Source organism: Pelophylax lessonae (genome assembly GCF_965119305.1).
Source record: "Pelophylax lessonae genome assembly, chromosome: 1".
Classification (NCBI taxonomy): Eukaryota; Metazoa; Chordata; class Amphibia; order Anura; family Ranidae; genus Pelophylax; species Pelophylax lessonae.
In genome coordinates this window covers 429,391,405-429,418,764 of record NC_138768.1, presented here as the reverse complement: position 1 = coordinate 429,418,764, position 27,360 = coordinate 429,391,405, and the positions used below count along the sequence as shown (strand labels likewise).

General features: G+C 39.3%; 1 protein-coding gene across 1 annotated transcript; it reads right to left on the bottom strand.

Annotated features, from left to right (window-relative positions):
* Window positions 1-4,556: 4,556 nt before the first annotated feature.
* FOXE1 (forkhead box E1) lies at window positions 4,557-5,699 on the bottom strand (the record flags this gene model as incomplete). The annotated part of the gene is made up of 1 exon (XM_082242673.1): window positions 4,557-5,699. One exon carries the CDS (start codon window positions 5,697-5,699, stop codon window positions 4,557-4,559), a length of 1,143 nt encoding a protein of 380 aa, XP_082098799.1.
* Between the last annotated feature and the right edge of the window lie 21,661 nt (window positions 5,700-27,360).

The window sequence follows — 27,360 nt, the reverse complement described above, 5'->3', positions numbered from 1 at the left end:
AATAAAACAAAAACCCAGTGGTGATTAAATACCACCAAAAGAAAGCTCTATTTGTGTGAAAAAAATTATATAAATTTCATTTGCGTACAGTGTTGCATGAACAAACAATTGCCAGGTAAATGAACACAGTGCTGAATAGCAAAAAAATAGTCTGGTCATGAAGGGGATAAAACCCTCCAGAGGTCAAGTGTTTGAAGTGGCATCAAACCCAAATGTAACATAATGCAACTTACCAATCATTACATGTGGTGGCTTCTTTCTTTAGGACTTTCTCCCTCCATTTTCACCCAATGATCTGGCCAGTAACACACTCCCTGTGCCCCCCCCCCCCCCTCTGGATGAAGGAGCACAGGGGCACCTTTGGACAGCAGCATTGTCAGTCTGGGGGGGGGGGGGGGAGTGTTAAATGCAATGGTAGATTTTAATACACTAACAAATCGAAGCCAGACTCCAGCTGACACTTTTTAAGCTATTGCCGAAACAGTTTTTTTTTTCCTTTTGGGATAAAAGTTTTACATAAAAAAAATAAAAAGCTGACCATTGTGAGCACCCTTGTCAGTGGTAAATGGTTTGTCTCAACACTGTAACTGTTACATCTGCAGGGCAGCTTGTTCTGTTGAAAAGGTAAAAATAAAGGAAAGAAAAAAGAATGCAGCCATTACATCTAAGAGTTTTTAAGCTGCAGTGTAATAACTGTTTGCTTTGGGGTTTAATACTACTTTAAGCAGTTACAGCAAAAAAAAAAAGGTTAAAGGTTTTATATAAATGAAGAAAATAAGAGCCTTGTAAGCACCCCTGTCAGTGGTAATTTTTTTTTTCTGATTCTTCTGACACTTTTTCTGGACAGCTTTTTCTGCTAAAGGAAAAATAGAAGACAGCTGGCCATACATGGATCAAAATTTGGCCGGGTCAGCCAGGATCAGCTGAATTTCAGTTCATCTATGGGCAGGAAGGTTGTACAGAAATTGAAACCTGTCAGGTATTTCCTGATCGATCAGTGCCGCTGTCTATAGCCGGCAGAACTGATTCGTGCATTTTGACAGTGGGGAAATCTCCCTGCTGTCAGAATACAATTGCTCAGCCGGGATGATTCCCCCATCCACCTTGAATGCGTGGATGGGAAACCGAGTCAGTATTTTTTAGTTAAACCCACTGGTTAAAAGAAAAAAGACTAATGCTTAAACCTAAAGCTGGCCAAACATGCATCACAATTTGACTGGTTAAGCAGGGACCATCTGAGATTTGATCCATGCATGGGCTGGCTGATTGTACTGAAGCACCAAACCTGTCTTACTTTTTTTGATGTGATTACTGCCAGCAGCTGTAGCCGCTGGCAGTAATCACATGAAAAAAAGTCTGACAATTTAGTTGCTTCAGTACAATCAGCCTGCCCATACATGGATCAAATCTCAGATGGTCCCTGCTTAACCAGTCAAATTTTGATCCTTGTATTCCACCAGCCAGGAAGGCTCCCCATGCCCTCAATCCAACGCCCCCACCACCTTGGCAGAAGACAATAGCTCTGCCAGAGGCATTTCCCCATCAACAACAAGTCCCATTTGCCACTCTGGTATGGTGACTGTAGTTCTCAATTGAGCACAAGTGCCCTGACCTCACTGCATTTGCATTCCAATGATACGTCCTCCAGTCCCATAATTGAAGTTCTGCACCTTGGTAGGGACCTGAGCTAGAGGAATAGTCTGCAGGAGCCAGAGTATTGCATGCATGGTTCACAGATCATTGTTGCAATGCATTAAAGGCTCCAATGATAAAAAAAAAATAAATGCACATTTTTGCTTTTTCAATATAGGTGCATTTTTTCCCCCCTCACTGAAGTGACTTGGATGAAATGGCTTCAACATTACAGAACAAGTCCAGTTGAAGGTAAAACAATCATATTTGCCATTGCTGTGTTCTAGAGCATCTGACAGCCTATTTTACATTCAGTTCTTATAAGCCAAAACTTCATGAGACAAATGGCATATAGGTTGTATTTTTACAACCTATATGCCATTATATATATATATATTATATGCCATTATATATATATATATATAAACATGTTAAAAGCAATCTACTGAACACATTGGGGGAGATTTTCTAAAACTGGAGAGTGCAAAATCTGGTGCAGCTCTGCAAAGAAACCAATCAGCTTCCAGTTTTTTTTTTTTTTTTTTTTTGTCAAAGTCTAACTGAACAAGCGGAATTTAGAAGCTGATTGGCTACCATGCACAGCTGCACCAGATTTTGCACTCTCCAGTCTTAAAATCAACCCCATTGTGAATAAATACTGTGTAAATGCATTGTTTTCCATAATTCACTGCAGCACAGAGATGTGAGTCTGATTAGTTGTATGACACATCCCTGGTATATGATACTGCTAGAAACTGATTACAACCTCCAATTCATCAATAAACTAATCTGACTACAACATAAAGTAAAAAAGAAAGTGAATTGGTTTCTGTGGGTTATGGCACTTTAATTTTACCATTGTGTTTTGTATTATGTATTTGTATTTGTATTTTTGTGGAAACCTGTCGGTGTGTTATTTACTGGAACATCATGTATAAAAGTTTTAGTTCAATTTTGCAGGACATGCTGGTTGGTAGTTTACTGTTAGATTGCAGTAACTCAAGAGTCAAACCAACCATGGGGTTGATTTACTAAAACTGGAAAGTGCAAACTCTAGTGCAGCTCTGCATAGAAGCCTATCAACTTTTTTTTCAACAGTTTTTTTTTTAAAAGCTTAATTGATTGGCTATCATGCACAGCAGCACCAGATTTTGCTGGGGTTGATTTAGGCCCTTTTAACACTTGTGCAACCTTTCCTGTGACTTGGGACTGCAAAGTCGCATGACAAGTCCTACTCCATGATTTCCAATGAGTTACGTATTCTCTGCACTACTTCATCCAACTTTAATGCATTTTGAGATCCATAGACCTCAAGATTACATAGGCATTGCTTTAAGCTCAGTCAAAATTGCCTCAAAATCGCTTGACTTTTAGGTTACACAAGTGTGTAAGGAGCCTTACTAAGGCCCCTTTCACACTTATGCAATGCGATTTTACCGCGATTTTGCGGCGCGATTTTGCCGTGATTTTGATACGATTTTGAAAGCAATGGCTATGGCTCAAAAGGCAATCAAATCGTGGCAAAGTAGTGCAGGAACTACTTTGAAGACGGTGCGACTTCAAAACGCACTGATATGAATGGGGCTCATTGAAAATAATGGAAAACGAGTTGTCATACGATTTTGCGGTCCAAAATCGCGGGACAAGTCGCACTAGTGTGAAAGGGGCCTAAAGCTGGAGAGTACAAAATTGGTGCACCTGTGCATGGTAGCCAATCAGCTTCTAACTTCAGCTTCTTCAATTAAGCTTTGACTATAAAACCTGGAAGCTGGTTGGCTTCTATGCAGAGCTGCACCAAATGTTGCACTCTCCAGTTTTAGTAAATAAACCCCTATCTTTCATTAGAAGCAAATTAATATATATATTCATATATATATTCATATATCTGTAATAATTACTATACCCAAACTGTTTTTTTGTTTGTTTTTTTTATACAATCTGCCATGTAAAACTGTTCTTTTAAATTCAGTACTACTGATAATAATAAAGTAGATGTTTGTGTCTTTAATGTGGGTGAAGTATTGGTGTTGTGAATGGAATATTAGGGATCTTTTCCTTGCACACATGCATATTGCTTTACAAACAGAGCGATACAGCAAACCATATTTTCCTTACATATGAAAGAAAAAAATTAATAAAATAAAATAAATAGATATATTATTATCGATGCCAAGAATGCAAAGACATTTGCAAAGTTTTTACCCCCTAATGGATGTATTAGAATAGTTCAGCACATCGTTCATTTTTTTTTTCTTTTACATATGTCTGTAATGTAGTAAATTATATGTATATATATATATATATATATATATATATATATATATATATATATATATATATATATTATGTGCTTCCTACAGACCACAAAACGTCACCGATTAGTAAAGAATGAAATAAAACCTGGGTGAGCTTTCATCCATCAAAATGTATTTTATTGTCATTTTTATGAAGATTATAAAAAAAAAGCATTTAGAAAGCATATTCCCACATCCCGAAAAATAAGTGCAGTCTTGAGGACTTTACCAGCGACCAGTTAATTATCTAATTAACTAATGGTATAATAGAATGTAGTGTCTAGTTGTATATGTTCATTGCATAGCAAATCCTCCTAGAGCAAGTATCAGTAAATCAAAGTACACGTAATACTCTACAGCTGTAGAATTATAACATATTAATTCATAGTCGTTACAAAATATAAGTTTCCTTTTTCATCCCATAGGGAAAATTAAAAAGGAGGAGAAATACATCGCTTGCCAAATATTGCAGCTTTTAGTCCATTTTGTAGTTGTAAGAGCTTCAGGGCAGACGTTGAATGAATGTCCTTATTAATGAATTAGTGTCCCTTTGAGTTCATTACACAGTAAAGAAGACTGTTACTATCAGCACAATTTGGTGGGACATGTGCTAATAAGGTCCATAAAGCATCACACTGCAGGGACATACCTGTCCATGTTCCCTGAGTAGGTGGCATGCCTTAGGTAGGCATTTGTACCTGCCAGCTGCCCGTTACTATTATAGGCAGTCAATGAGGTGTACTGTCCAGGAGACATCCTGCCATAGAAGTCCATACTGTCAGTATTCATCACTGGTGAGGTGGTCATAGGTATTCTGCTAGACGTGCCAAACAATTGTGTGTTGCCATGTGTGTATGAACTCTGGGTCATTTGCAGATGGCTATTGGGCACTGGATAGGAGTATGGCATTGGGTTAGTAGACCTCTGAAGCATAGGACTCCCACCTGTCTGACTGTTGTAGCCTGGGCTAGCATAGGTGCAGGAGCTGGACGTGGTGGAGTTGGTTTCTGGGCTCATTGACCTGCTGGTCTGCTGGGTATGTTCTGAGGCACTGGGATGGCCTATAATTGTGTTGATGCTAAACATTCTGGACTGGCCAGAACTGAAGGCAGGAGATGAAGAAGGATAATAAACAGAAGAATGGGGGGCGATCTGCTGGGTATAGGTGGGGCTCATGGTCATGTTGGAATAAACAGAATTGGGATAAGATGGTCTGGAGACTTGTAGTGATGGAAACATACTGGTGTCATGTATGTAAGCTGGGTAGGTGGTGAGGTCAGTTCTTTTGAACCTCTTCCTTCTTCTTAGGAAGCTTCCACTGTCAAACATGTCTTCAGCATTGGGGTCCAGAGCCCAGTAGTTGCCTTTCCCAGGTCTGCCTGGCTCTCTGGGGATTTTGATGAAGCAGTCATTCAGAGTAAGGTTGTGCCTGATGGAGTTCTGCCACTTCTTGGAGTTATCTCGGTAAAATGGGAACCTCTCTGTGATAAATTTGTATATACCTCCAAGGGTCAGCTTTCTTTCAGACGAATGGGCAATAGCCATGGCTATGAGGGCAATATAGCTATAGGGTGGTTTGCCCCTCTGGAGAGGTCTTTTCCTTCTCCTTCCCTTTTGAGTGTCATCTGATTCTGTTTGTCCAGTGGTCACACTTGCCTCAGGAGCTGGCTCTTTTTCCACCTTCACCACTGGTATTGAGAAATTGCTGGCCTGTTGGAGGTTGGTGCCAGCCCCAGTGGCTCGGGTAGGGGACTGGTGGCTCTCTGCTGTCATCCTAATACAGGATTGTCCTCTTCAAATACACCTTTCCTCCCCAAACAAACTAGCAGTTGGGATCTTCTCAAATTTCTGTAGATGTATTGTTGTATAATCCCAAGAATCCAGCGAGTGAAAGACCACCAACCAAGTCACTGTTATATGACCAAACCTGAGACCTCACCTACAGGTCTACAATACACTTGTATGGTGCAACCAGGTGAGTACAGGGGTAAACCTCCTTCTGTGCTTATGGTCCGTCTGTCAAATACACCCGGGTATATTAAAAAGAATCCTCACACAGCCAGAAACCTGCAAAATAAACACCGATACCAGAAAATGAGTACAGCATTGGCAATTCTTAAAAAATAATATATGCATATATTATTATAATATATATTATAATATATATATATATATATATATATATATATATATATATATATATATATTATAATATATATATATATAGATACACATATGTATATATATATATACATATGCACATATACACACACACATATATATATATATACATATATACATATATGTATATATATACATATACACACACACACACATATATATATATATCTATATATATATATATATATATATATATATATATATATATATATATATATTATATCGATCTGTCTGTAAAAAAAATAGATAAATAAAAATCAGTAAGGGAAAACAAGGATTCAAAAATAAGAGGATATTGGAAAATAAATATATCTTTATCAAGTAGCACTTTAGTTTAGGTGACCCACTCCAGAGGCTAGTGAGTAGGCAGTACTTTTTACCTAAAGGCAAATGGGGTACACTGGAATAAGGAACACAATGACATGTCATTTTCCTGCTGTGCTTCCACCTACATAACTGACATTTAAAATAGGAGCGATCACACAAATGTATACCGATAATTGAAAACAACCTTCTATTTTCTTGATATAAAAATTCAGCATGTCTTAATTGTTCATCGGTGATTATGAACATATGGGGATTGAACTTGGGATATTCATAGTACAATGCATACCCCTAAGCAAAAATTTAATTTCAAGCGCAAGAAATTTTAATATGTAAAAAAATAATGTTAAAACACACTTTTTAGATGCCCAGCTCACATAGCTAAAATGCCTTCAGTAATTAGGTATTGCCCAAAAAAAGCAAAGAAAACTGCAGCTTCTATTTCAGCATAAAGAAATACTATGGAGGTATAGGGCCACTTATAACCTGTATAGTGTTCCTTACCTTGCAGACAGGTGAGAGGTGCAGTGTGTGCACACAGAAGGTTAGGTTGGATCTGCTCTCCTCCCCAGGTACAAAGGGTTATATAGTGGAGCAGCTCTTACCTGCACACCTTGCTGTCACAATAAGAGTCCCATACAAACACATACACGGGAATTCCCAGCCCTCCTGAGCTCACAAAATAAAAGTTCCCTGTCTTCAGAGAGTACCACCCACCTCGTTCTGTGTCACCTTGGTAAGAGGGACTTATTCACTTGTATGTATTATTTATTTATTTTATTAAACAGTAATTTATTAGCAAAAAAATAATAATTTCAGGTCTTCTTAAGAATCCATCACCACGAATTACAATTTACTGCATTATAAATTCTGTACGTATTATCCATTTCAAGCTGATAGTGAAACTTGCACACGTCATTTCTTCCCATTTTAGGGATTGTGATACTTTTATGCTTGCCATACACTATACATAACTGTGCAATCTCCTAAAGTGATCCAAGTTCACCTTATTTACTAACATTCACTTTGCTAAGATCCTGTTTATAAGCCTGTGTTCCTTTCAGTCCCATTGCTTTACCTCTCCCTGGATTGTAACCCCCATTCCCAGTCTTGCTTTTCTAATCAGTTGCTTAGAAGCTAAATAACATTTTTTTAATTTGATATGTGAAATAGATTGAACATGAATCACATAGTTAAAAAAATTCCAAATGTGCTGCAGTTGGTGATGTGTACAAACAGAAGTGATGATAGTAGTATGTGACAGGAACCAAGCAAAACTTGTAACTGTCACTATACAAAGACCTCAGCTCAATCAACACTGCCTGAAATAAAACTGTACATGGAGTGCTTATTACATATATATAGGCTCCATGTACACTGGGTTTAAAAAAAGGACAGTTCCCTTGGCAGAAAAAAAAATGCTCATTAGTGTTTTTTTGTACATAGTTTAGGAGAGTTTTGCGTTTTTCTGCTCCAAAGATTCAATCAGAAACATAAACCAGAATGTTTTCTTTTCCTGCCTCTATACATTAAGCTCAAAATATGCCTGTAATCGTCCTAATGTGCATGGACACATAGGATAACATTGATCTGTTTCTAGAGACAGAACACAAAACTCCTGTAGTAGCAGCCGTGATATACAAAAACTCTATTTAATTTAAAAAAATCTTTATAATACTAATGAATCCCCTTTAAAAACTGGACATTTTCGCATTGGCACACTTTTTATTCAAATGTATGTTATTATTTCAGATTTCTTATAAAGTATTTCAGTGCTCCCTTAAATTTATACAAAGCAGGTGACAACTACTACAGTAAATCAATCGGATCAAATTGTGTTTGGTAGAAATTTTACAGTTTACAATTACTTTACTAAACAGTTTGATGTAAAGTACAAAAACTGTTACAAAATCATAAGATTTTAGATTAATATATGTTTTTATTGTTCTTTATTTAGAATAATAAGATTTTAACACAAGTGTTATTAAGTGCAGTCCATGTCAATTCATCGCTGTTTATAAGATACTGTCAAAAAGATCAAACCAGCTGGAAAATACTTGGTATAAAGGTAACAACTAATAGTACTTTGTAACCTCGGATCTGTCATTTTTATCATTATTAGGATTTATATAGCGCCAACTTTTTGCGCATCGCTTTACAATCTAGAGGGGGCAGTAGGATTACAATACAATTCAATACAGAAGGAGGGCCCTGCTCGTGGAGCTTACAATCTACTATCTTTTATGGCAGTGTTCATCATTATAGCATAGTGATTGGAGCTAAAAGCTGCATTTATTTCTACATTATCCTCTTTGCCAGAAAGCCTTGTAGGATCGTCCCATCTATTTGATCTGGTCTGTATTATTTAGCCAAATATTTACATAAGAAATGCCTTCATCTTGGAGACCCAATGCACACCGTATACCAGCAATTATTGTGCCCTATTATGTGACTGTTTTCTTAGTGGAGCCAAATTACACTATGTAAATTGTTCTCTTTAAAATCATTATTTGCCTTTAATCCGATTTGTGTTTAGAAGTTTCATTATCATATAGAATGTGTTTAAAAGTTTCAATCTGGTATATATATAAATATATACATACAATACATATGTATGTATGTATATATATATATATATATATATATATATATACATACATACATTCTGATATATATCAGAATGAAACATCCAAACATTCTAAAATATTATATATATATATATATATATATATATATATTTGTGTGTATATAGAAACAAAAAATATATATATTTGTGAGTATGTGTATATATATATATATATATATATCAGAATGAAACTTTGAAAATCTTAAACAGAAAAAACTATATATATATATATATATATATATATATATATATATATATATATATATATATATATATATATATATATAGTACGTAAACAAGCATAGATCTATGGCCAGTCAAAATAATAATGATATGTATATTTTTTAAAATTGGGGTAGTCTCGATAGATCACATTTTCTACCACTTGAAAGCAGCAAGATACAAACCTGTGTTGTGTTTATTCGTGTTAAAAACATTTTGATCTCTGCATGTATATCTTTTTTTTTTCCCCCCAAAAATACAGGACAGTCCTGTATTAGAATGAATACATATGAATTATATGTTTCATTAAATGGTAGGCTACTGAAGATGAAAACAATCCACAGAATACTGGACTGTAAAAATAATTTTGGTTATTTACATTTTTCATTTTCTTGAAATATTTAAATAGTATAATAATACAGGTTTGATGTCAGAAAGGATTTTTTTTTCCCATGGAGCACTGACACGTGAGTTACCTCCATATGGGGCCACTCTTCACAATCTGATTGTACAACCAACTGTGTGGTGCAATGACCTGTCTGGTTAGATATAATCTAAATGGGTTGTTTAGATTTGTCCTCATATTACATATTTTGCTTCAATCTACCCAAAACTGTGTGAGAGAGATGCAGAATTTGTCCTAATATCTGATTGATTGATGGAAGTGAACACAGCATCACTTTTTTTTTTTTTAACTAAGCTCCTTGAATATTCACTTTTTACAAGGTGAGCATTCAAATCCATTATATAGAAAAAAGTATGCACATCAATATAATTGTTTTCACTATAGAATAATTTTGTTTCTAACAAAGAAAAAATAAATAAATACATCCATAAATAAAATAAATACATGAAAGAAAATTCTAATATATATATATATATATATATATATATATATATATATTTATATATATATATAGATAGATAGATCTGTCTGTCTGTCTGTCCATCCATTATCTATCGATCTATCGATCTATCTATCGATCTATCTATCTATCTATCTATCTATCTATCTATCTATCTATCTATCTATCTATCTATCTATCTATCTATCTATCTATCTATTTACGATAATGACACTTATCAATAGATATAATACAGAATATACCATTCTAAAAAAAATATTTGTTTAATTTAGCCAATATCACAACTTCTAGATTTAAAAAACACAATTGTGACAGTTGGTATAATGCGCCACTGATGCCATTGACCCAACATGATGAAAATATGTAAAAAGTGAATCATAGGTGTGAGGAGAGGGGGGAATATGTTAAAAGCTGTTGATGTACCTTATGACATGTTTACCTGTCCATTCTGTCCATTCTCACCTGTCCATTCTGTTCTGTTGCAAAAATCCTGTTTGTTTTAAAACTCAATAGTGCTAGCTTAAATTTAAACAAGTCAGAGGAGTGATACACAACCTCTCTATCCTCCATGTCTATCCTGATCAGTTGAGTCTATATGGAGTTTCAGCTTCTGATGTACTCATTCCTTGGAAAACCCATAACCATAATATTTTATGATATGAGTGTCCAGGGTGCTCTTTGTATTACATGTTTATTTGTACAATAAAGAGGTTGATTTACTAAAAGCAAATAGATTTTGCACTTTGCAAGTGCAGCATCACTCATTTGCCCTTGAGCTTAGTGAATGTGGTGAAGCTTCACTATGTAAAGAATACCCTATCAGGTGCAAGAGCATTTTTTTGCGTGCACTTGGATGATGGGAATCTGCAGAGCTTGCAAAGTGCATAGTCTTACCTGCCTTTAGTAAATCAACCCCAAATATTTTTTACACACATAAAATCAAATGTATGAGTATTAGTCTAAAATCTTATCCACATAAAAAAATAAATTGTATCTCAAGCTGTTACAGTTTTGCAGCAAACTTCTGTTTTGGAAACATTCTTTTTGTAACTGCTGCAGAAAGTAAACTGGCCACCCTCTGATTATGTTCAGTGATGGTACATTAACATGCATGCTAATGTCAGCTGAGACTTACATGGTAATACATTGTGCAGCCAAGATTCTAAACTCATTTGATGAATCAACCTCTTAGGAAAGTTCGGTGAATGACTTCATAACAGTTGGCTGACTTTTCCACAGAGATTGTTCAGCCAAGAGTGTCTTTTGAAGCTGCAAGAATCTGCAGACATGCAGTCCTTGCCTAATTTGTCCAAAATCGCAGGATTATGCAACTGTCATCCAGGCATATGGATAAAGGTACATAATCACTAGAAAAGTTATGATTCAACTGCAATTGTTGGTATTATTTTAACGTGGATGCTTTTGGCCATTCTCTTGCCCAGATTTTCTGGGGAAGAAAAGAAATTACAAATGGTAAATTAAATGTTGATTGCATGTACACTATATTACCAAAAGTATTGGAATGCCTTCCTTTACACACACATGAACTTTAATGGCATTCCGGTCTTAGCCTATAGGGTTCAATATTGAGTTGGCTCACCCTTTGCAGCTATGAAAGCTTCAACTCTTCTGGGAAGGCTGTCCACAAGGTTTAGGAGTGTGTCTATGGGAATGTTTGACCATTCTTCCAGAAGTGCAATTGTGAGGTCAGGCACTGATGTTGGAGAGAAGGCCTGGCTCGCAGTCTCCGCTCTAATTCAACCCAAAGGTGTTTTATTGGTTTGAGATCAGGACTCTGTACAGGTCAGGCAAGTTCCTCCACCCCAAACTCGCTCATCTATGTCTTTATAGACCTTGCTTTATGCACTGGTGCGCAGTCATGTTGGAACAGGAAGGGGCCATCCCCAAACTGTTCCCACAAAGTTGGGAGCATGAAATTGTCCAAAATGTCTTGGTATGCTGGTGCCTTAAGCGCTCCCTTCACTGGAACTAAGGGGCCAAACCCAACCCCCGAAAAACAACTTCACACCATAACCCCCCCCCCCCCCACCCAATGATTTGGACCAGTGCACAAAGCAAGGTCCATAAAGACATGGATGAGCAAGTTTGGGGTGGAGGAACTTAACTGGTCTGCACAGAGTCCTGACCTCAACCCGATAGAACACCTTTGGGATGAATTTGAGCACAGACTGTGAGCCAGGCTTTCTCATCCACATCAGTGCCTGACCTCCCAAATGTGCTTCTGGAAGAATGGTCAAACATTCCCATAGACACACTCCTAAACCTTGTGGACAGCCTTCCCAGAAGAGTTGAAGCTGTTATAGCTGCAAAGGGTGGGCCAACTCAATAATAAACCCTACGGACTAAGACTGGGATGCCATTAAAGTTCATGTGCGTGTATAGGCAGGCGTCCCAATACTTTTGGTAATATAGTGTAAATAATGAATGATAGGGTGAATCTTCCTTATGCTTTAATGCTTCACATGAGTACTTGGTAATTATCATGTCCTGTAATATGGTATACTTATACTGGGGTAGATTTACTAAAGCCAGAACACTCAGAATCTGGTGCACATGTGCATGGTAGCCAATCAGCTTCGAACTTCAGCTTTTTCAATTAAGCTTTGACAGTAACACTTGGAAGCTGATTGGTTTCTATGCAGAGTTGCACAAGATTTTGCACTCTCCAGTTTTAGTAAATAACCCCAACTACAGTATGAAATAAATATAGTTTTCACTTTTCAGACTGTTAATTCTATTTTTATTTTTTTGATTATAAAACTAAATTCTTTGCAAGCTATGTAATTTCCAATAATTATGACCAGTGTCCAAGCATAGGGCAGTGTAGAGAACTTTTCTGTGTTCAACCATGGTGTAGGAAATGTACATAAAAGGCATCAAGACCATTGATTTTTCCTTGTATGTTGGTTCGGCAACAGCAGAATAAATATAAAATGTAAAGGCCACTCCTGATGATGTCATTGTGATAAAATGCGTAGGGCGGAGCCACGATGGCGTCATTGCGTCACTTCCAGCCACTTGCGGTTACTGCCCGTGGAACGCACGAGACCTGGATTTCCTGTGTGAGATACAAATGCTACAACGCTGTATTGTTTTTGCATTGAAGTAAGTGTATTTATTTATATTTAATATAAACACTCAAAGATTGGTACACTATGGGCTGTTGCAATTTTTTTTTTTTATGGAAACAAGTAACAAAGAGGAGAGTACAGTAAACCCCCCTCCATTGCGGGTGTTACATTCCGGATCCAGCCGCGAAAAGTGAAAATCCGCGAAATAGAAAAACCCTATTAAAATGCATTGTAGGCATGTTTTCTTTACTGTCACTGTACGTGTAAAAGCATTTTAAGGTCTTTAAACACACTTTTAAAACAATAGAAACTCATTTAAACACATAAAAAATACTGAGAGACATAGCAAGAGCTATGGAAAACACAAAAATATTTCATTTTTAATGATTTATATAGTAAAATAACATTACAAAAAAAAAACGCAATATACCGGAACCGCAAAAACTGAACCGCGATGGAGCGGGGGTTTACTGTAAATGGGATAAACGACCATGGACCCAGAGCGACTGACGCGGTCATAACCAACTTTTTGAAAAGCCTGAGACCCCCTTGTGGGGATTGACTTTTGGTGAGTGTGGGACCATAAGGGGAGCACGTTTTGTGGAAATCACTGGTAGCATGGATTACTTTGAAGCACTGTGAAGAGCACCAGTCACTGTATTGAAGACTTACACGGAAGCACCATTGTCCACTTATATATTCTTTTTTTAGCTCTTTTTGTGATGTCTTGGGATTTTTAAAGCACTTTGTGTAGAACCACCATAGTCACTGTATATTGCAAAGCACTTTATGAGGCACTTTGACACTTTATAAGGAGAGGAATTTAGATGATTTGTATGAATTATTAATGCATATAAAAAACATTATTGTCACTAAGGTGTACGTTTAGTAAACTGAGATAAGCTGAGATCTGGATGATCACGGCTTGTCTCAGAGCATTGCAGGTTTAAAATACTGAGAAGAGTAGTGGAGAACATAGTCTTCTCTTCTCATCTCAGTACACAAACAGCTTGCATTCACTGCAATAGAAACGGTCAGTTTAGAAACACATGATGTCACCTGATCACTGTGCTTCTCTTTGAAGATCTCCTCTTCCTACTTCTCCAGCTCAGAGGTGGAGATAGCAGGAAGAAATAGGAGATCTCTGCTGTGAATGTCCCAGTGCCCAAAAGTGAAAGTAAAAACTCTCCCTACTGCAGTGAAATATACATCAACAGCAGGTTAGAAACACATTAACTATACAATCACATATATATCTGTGTGTGTATGTATATATATATATATATATATATATATATATATATATATATATATATATATATATATATATATATATATACTGTATGTACTGGTGTGTATGTATGTATATATATATATATATTTTTTTTTTATTTCAGGTACTTATATAGCACAGTCAATTTACACAGCGCTTTACATATACATTGCACATTCACATCAGTCCCTGCCCTCAAGGAGCTTACAATCTAAGGTCCCTAATGCCTCGTACACATGTACCGATCGGCCGTCTTTTGTCCGGTGCTGTCGTGTCCGCTGAAAAGTGCAAAAGACTGCACATGAATTTTGTCGGCCAACAACAGCCGACTGCAGAAGTGATGTCATGTGATGAATAACTTTCCGTGTGTTTTTTCTTTTCTGAGCATGCCCAGTCTTGCTAATCTGCTGTTTGTCGGCCGAATTCTGTACTGACTGGCGAACAATCAGCCGTTCTGGTGTTGGCCAACAAAAATTTTAATGCCTGCAGGACAGATTCTGTTCGGCCGAAAATGCGCTGTCGGCTGTCGAAAGCATCATACTAACAAGCATACAATCGGCCGATCGGTCGTCGGCCGAATATTTACGGCCGACGATCGGTACGTGTGTACGAGGCATCACTCACATACATACACAGCAGGGCCAATTTTTTATACAGGATCCAATTAACCTACCAGCATGTCTTTGGAGTGTGGGAGGAAACCAATCTGTCACGATTCAACCACGCCCACGGCGACTAGCTAAACGAGACGTGATGAATCGTGACTGGGCAGTATAAGGGGATAACGGAAATAAAGAAAATTCCTACTAAAGGCTCGTACACACGTACCGATTGTCGCAGAAAAGATGCGGCAGACGACCGATCGGCCAAATGTAGGCTTGTTAGTATGATGCTTCCGACAGCCGACAGCGCACTTTCGGCCGAACAGAATCTGTCGTGCAAGCATTAAAATGTTTGTATGCCGACACCAGAACGGCCGATTGTTCGCCAGTCAGTACAGAATTCGGCCGACAGACAGCAGATTTGCAAGACTGGGCATGCTCATAAAAGAAAAAACACAGGGAAAGTTAACCATCACATGACATCACTTCTGCAGTCGGCGGACAAAATTCGTGTGCAGTCTTTTGCACTTTTCAGCGGACATGACAGCCCGGGGACAAAAGACAGCCGATCGTTCGGCCGACAATCGGTACGTGTGTACGGGGCTTAAGTAATTAGATTGGTTGCAAAACTTTCACAGCCTGCACTGCCTTCGGTCACCACTAGAGGGAGACTCCAGTCCAATCCAGCTGGCTGACCACACACAGGCAGATACAAATCTTACATACAATCTGATGCACTCTAAGGGTTGGGGAGCAGTCTAGCAATTACCACACACTACTAGGATTCCTCCAGCTATCCTACAAGCCAGAACCCCTGTGTTGATCACTCTTCCCACTGTCCCCACACCCCCACACCACAAACGATAGCCTGTGGTCTGGTGTACAATCTGCATGCAATCTGCCAACATACAGTGCAATTGCATACAGATTGGCATGTATGTATGTATGTATGTACTGTATGTATGTGTGTATATATATATATATATATATATATATATACATATATATGTGTGTGTATGTGTATATATATATATTTATATACTGTATGTATATATACCGTGCATGTGTGTGTGTGTGTGTGTATATATATGTTTTCATGTGTCAGAACATGTCATTACGAGTTCTTTTAAACTTTAGTTTCACTTTTTAAATTTAGCAGTGCCTGTAATCTCACAAAATCTCGTGAGATTACAGGCAGTCCACCCAGTTATACAGAGATCACGGCAGTTCTCAGAGAAAAAACTTCTCCTCTGATCACCCTGTGAGAAGTGAAGTTCTCCGCCTTCTAAACTGGGTGCCAGAGGAGATATTTTTTCTCTGAGAACTGCCGAGAATTGAACTGAGAGAAAACTTCTCAGTTTACTAAACGTACACCTAAATTGTAAAGCACTTCATGAGGCACGTAGACACTTTGCCTGTAAGGAATTCTTATGAAATATTAATGTACATGGATATTAATTAGTTTCACCATTATTGTGTTTCAAACAATTATTGTAGCACCACATATATATGTGTATACATTTAACAGCTAACCTTAGTACATAGAATACTGGTCCACACCCTCTAATAAGAAAGCAAATTGTCTAGATATAGTGATAAATCAAACAAAAATAAGATCATTCCAGTAACATCATTTAACCCAGTATATGATATTTAGCAGCACCAGACCCATTAATCACTATCTCAATTTTCATTTTGTTTCTAAAATGTTGTAGAACACATTGTTTTAGCTTCATTTGGTAGAACACTTTGTTTTAACTTCATGTCGTAGAACACTTTGTTTTAGCTTCATGTCGTAGAACACTTTGTTTTAGATTCATGTCGTAGAACACATTGTTTTAGCTTCATGTCGTAGAACACTTTCTTTTAGCCTTATGTCGTAGAACACTTTGTTTTAGCTTCATGTCATAGAACCCTTTGTTTAAGCTTCATGTCGTAGAACACATTGTTTTAGCTTCATGTCGTAGAACACAATGTTTTAGCTTCATGTCGTAGAACACATTGTTTTAGCTTCATGTCGTAGAACACATTGTTTTAGCTTCATATCATAGAACACATTGTTTTAGCTTCATGTCGTAGAACACATTGCTTTAGCTTCATGTCGTAGAACACTTTCTTTTAGCCTTATGTCGTAGAACACTTTGTTTTAGCTTCATGTCATAGAACCCTTTGTTTAAGCTTCATGTCGTAGAACACATTGTTTTAGCTTCATGTCGTAGAACACAATGTTTTTGCTTCATGTCCTAGAACACATTGTTTTAGCTTCATGTCGTAGTACACATTGTTTTAGCTTCATGTCGTAGAACACAATGTTTTAGCTTCATGTCGTAGAACACATTGTTTTAGCTTCATGTCGTAGAACACAATGTTTTACCTTCATGTTGTAGAACACATTGCTTTAGCTTCATGTGGTAGAACACATTGCTTTAGTTTCATGTCGTAGAACACATTGTTTTAGCTTCACGTCGTAGAACACTTTGTTTTAGTTTCATGTCGTAGAACAATGTAATAGGCATTGCTTTGAGGCAAAAAACGCAGCAAAAAATTGCATAACTATGAGGTCACAAAAGTGTAAAAGGGCCCTTCAGTAATCAAAGTATAGTGTGCCCCCTTCAATGTAGAGTGACCACAGCGTGCCCCCTTCAATGCAGAGTGACCACAGCGTGCCCCCATCAATGCAGAGTGACCACAGCATGCCCCCTTCAATGTAGAGTGACCACAGCATGCCCCCACCAATGTAGAGTGACCACAGCATGCCCCCATTAATGCAGAGTGACCACAGCATGCCCCCTTCAATGCAGAGTGACCACTGCGTGCCCCCTTGAATGCAGAGTGACCACAGCATGCCCCTTCAATCCAGAGTGACCACAGCATGCCCCTTCAATCCAGAGTGACCACAGCATGCCCCCTTCAATGCAGACTGACCACAGAGTGCCCCCATCAATGTAGAGTGACCAGAGCAAGCCCCCTTCAATGTAGAGTGACCACAGCATACCCCCATCAATGTAGAGTGACCACAGTGTGCCCCCTTCAATGCAGAGTGACCACAGCATGCCCCATCAATGTAGAATGACCACAGCGTGCCCCCATCAATGCAGAGTGACCACAGCGTGCCCCCATCAATGCAGAGTGACCACAGCATGCCCCCTTATTGCAGAGTGACCACAGCATGCCCCCATCAATGTAGAGTGACCACAGCATTCCCCCTTCAATGTAGAGTGACCACAGCATGCCCCCTTCAATGCAGAGTGACCACAGCATGCCCCCTTCAATGCAGAGTGACTACAGCATGCCCCCATCAATGTAGAGTGACCACAGCGTGCCCCCCATCAATGTAGAGTGACCACAGCGTGCCCCCATAAATGTAGAGTGACCACAGCGTGCCCCCTTTCAATGCAGAGTGACCACAGCGTGCCCCTTCAATGCAGAGTGACCACAGCGTGCAGAGAGACCAGTGCACTTACCTGATGCAGCGGCAGCTTCTCCTCAGTCCTCCACGTCTCCCGAGTCCTCCTCCTCCTCCTTGGCCAATGACAAAGGTTCGCCTTTCGGCCAATCAGGAAACGGGTCTCTGACCCGCTTCCTGATTGGCCAGGTGGAGGATCCGTGTAACAATAGCGAATATGAATTCGCTATTGTCACACAATGGGTGGACTCAGGGTGCACCGGGTCCACCCTTTTCTGAAGCCTATTAGAGCCTCTGGCTCTAATCACGTGCTTCAGAAGAAAAAAAAAAACATTGAACTCCATGCGTCCGGCGCCCCGCATGTAGATTAGGGGGCCGGACAAATGGATAGGGGGGGCGGCGCCCCTGCGCCCCCAACGCACCGGCGGAATTCGCATCGCACAGACATCATATGTGATCTGCAAAGGAATGTGGTGCGAATCACATGCGATGTCTGGTATCGCACAAGTGTGAACCCAGGCTTAAAGCTGATCTCCACAATAAGAAAATATTCTCTAAAAACATTAATCCTGTTTTCCTTCTTAAACTTAATGTCTTTTGTGTTTTTTTTCCAGATCTGTACAGTAATCCAGTGTGAAATGTTACCTGTGTAGGAGCCTCCTGTAATAAAGACCTATCACTGCCGATATCCCTCCCTGTGCAGGTGACTGGTCTTGTCTCCTACCCATTCTAAAGTTTTCTGCAGGCAGTCTGTAGTGGGTGGAGCCCAGTGTAAATTTTGTTGACTAAAATAATTTTGTTTACTAAATGAACACTATTTTAGTCTACTAAAATATGACTAAAACAAAAACAATGCAGATGACTAAAATACGACTTAAACTAAAATGACATTTTAGTCATAAGATGACTATAATTGCACTTCACTGATACAGAGGCGTATAAAACAAACATTAAATAATTCTATTTCAGTGTCATTCCAATAACAAAACATTTTTCTTAACAAAGGTAAACTATCATGGCAGGCATAAGGCCTAGCTGTGTAAGCTGCTAAAAGGCACGCTAAATGTCAATGAGTGTAGTGAATGCTTACTGTTCTGTATAACATATTGCTGGCTGATGTCAGTTTCACTGATGATATTTTGCTTGTTGTTACAATGTTTAATGAATGTCTGACACACCCCTTTCACTCTCACATTTAACCTATCAGTCAAGAAGCAGTTTCACCAAGAAGGAAGCTCTCCCTTTTCTTACACTTAATCACAGAAGTCTCTCAGCAACATCTCTGTGACCTTTAGCAGCATGCAATCAATCGTCATTAGGACACATACCTTACCATTTACAATGGATGTCATTTAAAGCAGAGTTCCGGCCTGAAAAAAAAAATTAGATAAAAATAATACCCCTTGGGGCCGGTGCAGGCACATTGATTCCTGGGAGCGAGTCCACGCAAGAAAGAAGTGACGGCGGCGGCCTTGTCTGCAGAGGGAGGAAGAGGAAGTAAGGTAAGTATATTTTCTTTAAAAAGAAGGTAAGTGAATAAAAAAAAAATGTTAATGATCTAATTGTTTTACAGGTTATTAAGAGCAAGCGGACAGTGAAAACATTTTTTTAAGGGTGGAACTCCGCTTTAATTGTAAACAGGTAAATTGAACAGGTGTTTGTTTCAAACATCCAATCATTTGCTGAAATTCTTTTTTCTTATTTCCTTTTAAATTGTTTGCTTCACCTAAGTTAAGTTATTGTTAACTTTATTGGTATAATGGTATAACTATATGTATATATATATATATATATATATATATATATATATATATATAGCTATAGATATATATAGATATATAGATATATAGTATCGCACAAAGTGAGTACACCCCTCACATTTTTGTAAATATTTTATTATATCTTTTCATGTGACAACACTGAAGAAATTACACGTTGCTACAATGTAAAGTAGTGAGTGTACAGCTTGTATAAAAGTGTAAATTTGCTGTCCCCTCAAAATAACTCAACACACAGCCATTAATGTCTAAACCGCTGGCAACAAAAGTGAGTACACCCCTAAATAAAAATGTCCAAATTGGGCCCAAAGTATCAATATTTTGTGTGGTCACCATATTTTTCCAGCACTGCCTTAACCCTCTTGGACATGGAGTTTACCAGAGCTTCACAGATTGCCACTGGAGTCCTCTTCCACTCCTCCATGACGACATCACGGAGACGGTGGATGTTAGAGACCTTGTGCTCATCCACCTTCCGTTGAGGATGCCCCACAGATGCTCAATAGGGTTTAGGTCTGGAGACATGCTTGGCCAGCCCATCACCTTTACCCTCAGCTTCTTTAGCAAGGCAGTGGTCATCTTGGAGGTGTGTTTGAGGTCGTTATCATGTTGGAATACAGCTCTGCGGCCTCTGAAAGAAGGGGATCATGCTCTGCTTCAGGATGTCACAGTACATGTTGGCATTCATGGTTCCCTCAAAAAAACGGTAGCTCCCCAGTGCCGGCAGCACTCATACAGCCCCTGACCATGACACTCCAACCACCATGCTTGACTGTAGGCAAGACACACTTGTCTTTGCACTCCTCACCTGGTTGCCGACACTCACACTTGACACCATCTGAACCACATAAGTTTATCTTGGTCTTATCAGACCACAGGACATGGTTCCAGTAATCCATGTCCTTAGTCTGTTTGTCTTCAGCAAACTGCTTGTAGGCTTTCTTGTGCATCATCTTTAGAAGAGGCTTCCTTCTGGGACGACAGCCATGCAGACCAATTTGATGCAGTGTGCAGCGTATGGTCTGAGCACTGACAGGCTGACCCCCCACCCCTTCAACATCTGCAGCAATGCTGGCAGCATTATTAAGTCTATTTCCCAAAGACAACATCTAGACAAGACACTGAGAACGTGCATTCAACTTCTTTGGTCGACCATGGCCACTGTTCTGAGTGGAACCTGTCCTATTATCTTGACCACCGTGCTGCACTCAGTTTCAGGGTCTTGGCAATCTTCTTATAGCCTAGGCCATCTTTATGCAGAGCAACAAATATTTTTTTCAGATCCTCAGAGAGTTCTTTGCCATGTTGAACTTCCAGTGACCAGTATGAGAGAGTGAGAGCGATAACACCACATTTAATACACCTGCTCCCCAGTCACATCTGAGATCTTGTAACACTAACAGGTCACATGACACCGGGGAGGGAAAATGGCTAATTGGGCCCAATTTGGACATTTTCATTTAGGGATGTACTCACTTTTGTTGCCAGCGGTTTAGTCATTAATGGCTGTACAGTATGTTGAGTTATTTTGAGGGGACAGAAAATGTACACTGTTATACAAGCTGTACACTCACTACTTTACATTGTAGCAAAGTGTCCTTTCTTCAGTAGAAAAGATAGAATATATATATATATATATATATATATATATATATATATATATATATATAATTTTTTTGCCTTCCCTGTGACACCTATGCAGGAAAAGTGGGGTGCAGTGGTCCCTGGGAAAGGAGAGTACTTACAGCCAGTGGCAGCCTGTTCTTAAGGGGCCCTCCCAAAGTTTTGACGAATAGGAAAGCGATTGACAGGACAATCCATTTAAAAAAAAAATTATAATATGACTAACATTTTTTAATATCTTAAAGTTAAAAAATCTTAGTTATATTATGATTAATTTAAAAATAAATTGCTCTGTGTGTGTGCAGTGCACAGCAAGGCACTGGACTAATAGAAGTCTATTAGGTCCACCAATGATTAACAAGCACGTGATTAGTGCCTGAGGCTCTAATTGGCTTGTTTTAAATTGTGTTTGGGGTGCAGAGCACTGCGCCCCGAACCCTCCCACTTTATCGAAATGATCAAAATTCGCCATCGTGTTATTTCCGGTTTTGTGTCCCGGCCAATCAAGAGGCTGAAGATGGAACACGGAAGCTGCCGGGTATCAGGGGAGCCCTCACAGCCCAGGATGGAGACTCCGTTTGCAGGTAAAGACCTGGAGGGGTTTTTTTTGCGCCCCCCCTAAAAAATTTTATCACCAGCTGCCACTGCATACAACTATAAAAACCTTGTCAGAAGTTCAATAAAAAATTAAATTTTGTTTATGTTCCCATTGGAGCGATTTTCCGTCACTTCTTGTCCTGGCAGTAAGCAAGGAGACACATTACCAAAAGCCACACAAGCAGCAATAAAACCTCACAGAGGTTCTTCCCATCCCGCTCTATCTTAAACAAACAAACATACAAATTTTTTTTTTAGCAAAAACTTTATAATTACATAGGATAGTGATACATACTGTATATTTTATTCAGGTGGTGGTGCGATCTTTTACTGGTATTGCCTTTCATTCATGTTTTTAATGTTCTATTTATGTTAAAAGCAAAAAGAAGAGAAGCGACGAGCAAAGAAAAAATATTATAGAAGTTGCAAAATAACTAGAGTTAAGTGTCCCTAAGCCCACATCATAAAAAATGTATAAATGCTGTATTGCATCCAGTTCATACTCTCTGAGTAACTATGAGATTTGTTTTCTGTATTCTGCAAAAAACCTGGTTTATCCTGCTTTTCTCTCTCTCCACCCTCTGTCCATGTCCCCAATTCAGCTAGGGATTTTGCAGAGCAGTGTTGGCACCTCTGCACATGCTCAGTTTCCAGTGGGTTTCTATGCTGAGCATTTCCTCCTATCACATCTGAGCAGCTCATGTTACTATAGAGCCAAATACGTGGGTATATACACAGTGGTAAATGACAGCCCACTCCCTCCCTCCACCTTCATGTCCACTAACGAGCTAAAAACAATGGGGGCGGAATATTACATGTAGAAAAATGGAGACTTCACCTCCCTCTTATTCTAAGACACAGGCTGGAGCAGTGTGATACATATAGCCTGTGACTGGCAGAAACCTGCCCACAACATGTTATTTCCACAAAATATTAATGATTTGATTTCAAATTTATATTTGTTTGACCATTTTAAACAGTTTATTGATATTATTTATTGCTACTCTGTATCCCAAAGGCTGTTTGTTTTTTAACATGTGACCAGCAGCAGAGGACTAGAAGTTCCTCCTGCTTATGTTTCCCTGCAGACAGGCTGGGAAAGATATGGGTTATGTGACAGTTGTATATCGATTGTAAAAAGGAACTTAGATGTTTTTTTTTTTATTAAAATAATTGCAGTGCCATTATCCATATACAGAAAAAGAAGGAACAATGTAAATTATACACAGTGTGTTTAGTACCCCATTAACCACTTGCCGACCGCTCCACTCTCTACTGCGGCAGGGCGGCCCCTGGACTTAACGAACATTTAATCCTTGCAGTGAGATATGCCTCACTACAAAGGTATTTTGTAAAAGCATCTCAGAATTGGGCTTTCTGAATAAACTTCAGCCCAAAGATTATGCAACTTTCTTTCCTTCCACCACTGGTGAAGAGAAAGAAAATTGGTTGATTCCCCCATCAACACAGTCAGGCGGCACAGTGGTGTAGTGGTTAGCACTTTTGCCTAGCAGCAAAAGGTTTGCTCTTTCGAATCCCAACCACGACACTACCTGCCTGGAGTTTGCATGTTCTCCTTGTGCCTGCATGGGTTTCCTTCCACACTCCAAAGACATGCTGGTAGATTGATTGGATCCTGTCTAAATTTGCTCTACTATATGTTTGAATGTGAGTTAGGGACCTTAGATTGTAAGCTCCTTGAGGGCAGGGACTGATGTGAATTTACAATATATATATGTAAAGCGCTGTGTAAATTGACAGCGTTATATTAGTACCTAAAACAAAATAATGGAAGAATCCTTCCCTTCTGCCAGCTATAGCCAACAGCATTGATCACATGGAAAAAAATCTGACAGGCTGGTTGTACTGAAAGTTGCTCCAAGTTACTCCCAGTACTCCAAGTTATTCCCAGTACTCCAAAATACTCCAAGTTACTCCAAATCATTTGGTGGAGGAGAGTTTATTGTGTGGGTTAGTTTTTCAAGGGTTGGGCTTGGCCCCTTAGTTCTAGTGAAGGGAAATGTTAAGGCATCAGCATACATTTTGGACAATTTCATGCCCCCAACTTTGTGGAAACAGTTTGGGGATGGTCCCTTCCTGTTCCAACATGAGTGCGCACCAATGCACAAAGCAAGGTTCATAAAGACATGGATGAGCAGGTTTGGGGTGGAGGAACTTGACTGGCCTGCACAGAGCCCTGACCTCAACCTGATAGATCACCTTTGGAATAAATTAGAGCAGAGACTATGAGCCAGGCCTCGTCCACATCAGTGCCTGACCTCACAAATATGCTTCTGGAAGAATGGTCAAACATTTCCATAGACACACTCCTACAGCTTGTGGACAGCCTTCCCAGAAGAGTTAAAGCTGTTATAGCTGCAAAGGGTGGACCAACTCAATATTGAACCTTAAAGTGGTTGTAAATTCACTTTGTTGACATTTACCTATAGGTAAGCCTAAATTATGGCTTACCTATAGGTGCTATAAATATCTCCTAAACATGCACCGTGTAGGAGATATTTACAGTGCATGCAGCCGATGACGTCATCGGCGCATGCGCTCTGAAGGAAGGTGCTGTTCCTTCAGAGCCCAGTGCTGTGAACGGCGTCTCCCGCACGCATGCACGGGAGTGATATAATCGCGCCTCCGGCCAATCAGATGGCTGGAGGACGCGATCCAGGAAGCAGGACGGCCGAACATGTCGGCCGTCCTGTCAGCACTGTGGGGGCTTCGTTTTTAGGTAAGTACTTCATAATGAGCTAGTATGCGATGCATACTAGCTCATTATGCCTTTGTCTTTACAGGTTTTTCTTTTTCAAATTTTTTTTCAGCAGGTTTACTTCCTCTTTAAGCCCACTAAGACTGTGATGCCTTTAAAGTTTATATGCGTGTAAAGGCAGGCATCCCAATACTTTTGGTAATAAGTTTAAGTGAAATATCACTCTGAGATAAACTGCCCAGCTAGAATAATAGGTTCCCTTGGTCTGGGTTATTGTTTTATGAATAATCAAATATTTATACTTTAAAATAACATTTTTTACATTTATTGTACAAAAATGTCCACCAGCCAAATAATACAAGACAAGAATGGGTCTTCTTATGCCATTGTATGATCACATCTTTGTGCACAGGTCAGCTGAAGCTCCAGATCAGTGAATCTCCCAAGCTGTTATTTTTTGTTACATATTCACATCGGTTCTTGAACAAACCTACAATACAAACAAAAAATAAAACAAACAGCGATTAGCATAAATACGCAGCTACAGTGACAGGGTGACCACAAGATCTTGAGGATACAAAAGTTGAGTTAGCAAACATTGTTTAATAACAAACCAGGCATCCTCTTACTTTTGACATGAGGTCACAGACACTAAACACTCTTGGAGTTTATTTTGCATGTGTTTCCACAGGGCTGTTGTGTAAATGAAGCTGTCTGTTTGCTGAGCAGCGTAATTGTACATTGTAACAACATTTTCATATATTGAAGTGTAAATACTGAATAGTTACACATACCACGTGCTTCACCAGCCAAATGCATGGAACAGTCATATTTCAGTAAATAATCCAACTTCACTTACTAGAACATGGCCTGCTGAATACAGAGCTGCTACTTAATAGCACTGCACAAATGAGCTCGTAAATCACTGTCACATTCCTTAGTACTATCCTTCTAGTAGGTTTTATTCATGTTGAAGGCCAAGTTTCAGGAATGATGAAGTGCCACTTCCATATTTTTGTGCTGTGTTACAAGGTGGTATTTGTCTAGTGCTTTTCAATGATGTTGCAACATATACCAGCATAAAGTATAGTGCTGAGTGTGAATGACAACTCCAGTTTGTGTGGCCAGTCTGTGTGGCCTGCAGCATAGTCTAATCATGGTTTTAACAGTAGCAATAATCTAGTCCACAATGTTCTAAGAGTTTACACTAGGAACTTCGCAACCATGACCCCACGCTCCATCCTCTCTCATCATTGCAATTTTCTTTCTGGGAGTAGCTGCCTATATCTGAGGGGTATCTGCTCCCACTTCCGCTCTGCTCTCCTAGGTGAGTAGAGCAAAAGTTAACCCCCCCCCCCCCACAACCTTCTGGGACACATCACTTATCCCAGGAGACTGTGGGACCATTAAGAAAGCACAGGGTGTCTCATACATGTTGAAGTCAACAGTGAAACACCAGAACGTCACAGCCAGCATCCCATAAGGAAGATGGCGGTGACAGGGACCTTAAAGAGGAAGTAAAGTCCCCCAAAGAAAACGAGAAAAAAAAAAAGCCCTGTAAAGAGAAAGGCATAATGAGCTAGTATGCATCGCATACTAGCTATTATGTAGTACTTACCTTAAAACGAAGCCCCCGCCGTGCCGCCACCTCAGCGACAGGACGGCGACATGTCCGGCCGTCCTGCTTCCGGGTTCGCGTCCTCCGGCCATCTGATTGCCCGGAGGCGCGATTACATCACTCCCGCGCCTGCGCGCGGGAGCCGCCGTTCACGGCACTGAGCTCTGAAGGAACGGCACGGGTGGCCGTTCCTTCAGAGCGCCTGCGCCGATGACGTCATCGGCAGTATGCACTCTAAATATCTCCTAAACGGTGCAAGTTTGGGAGATATTTATAGCACCTATAGGTAAGCCTTAATATAGGCTTACCTATAGGTAAAAGTTTGTGAGGTGGGTTTACAACCTCTTTAAGACCAGAACTAATGACTGAGATAATGACAGTGCTAGATCCTTGGACTGGTAAGTGTCTGTATATTAAAAGTCATATTCTTTGATAGTCCAGTTTGACTTGGTTAAGGCTAAATTATTCTGGATGACGATTAACGAAAGACTTTTAACTATCCTGAGT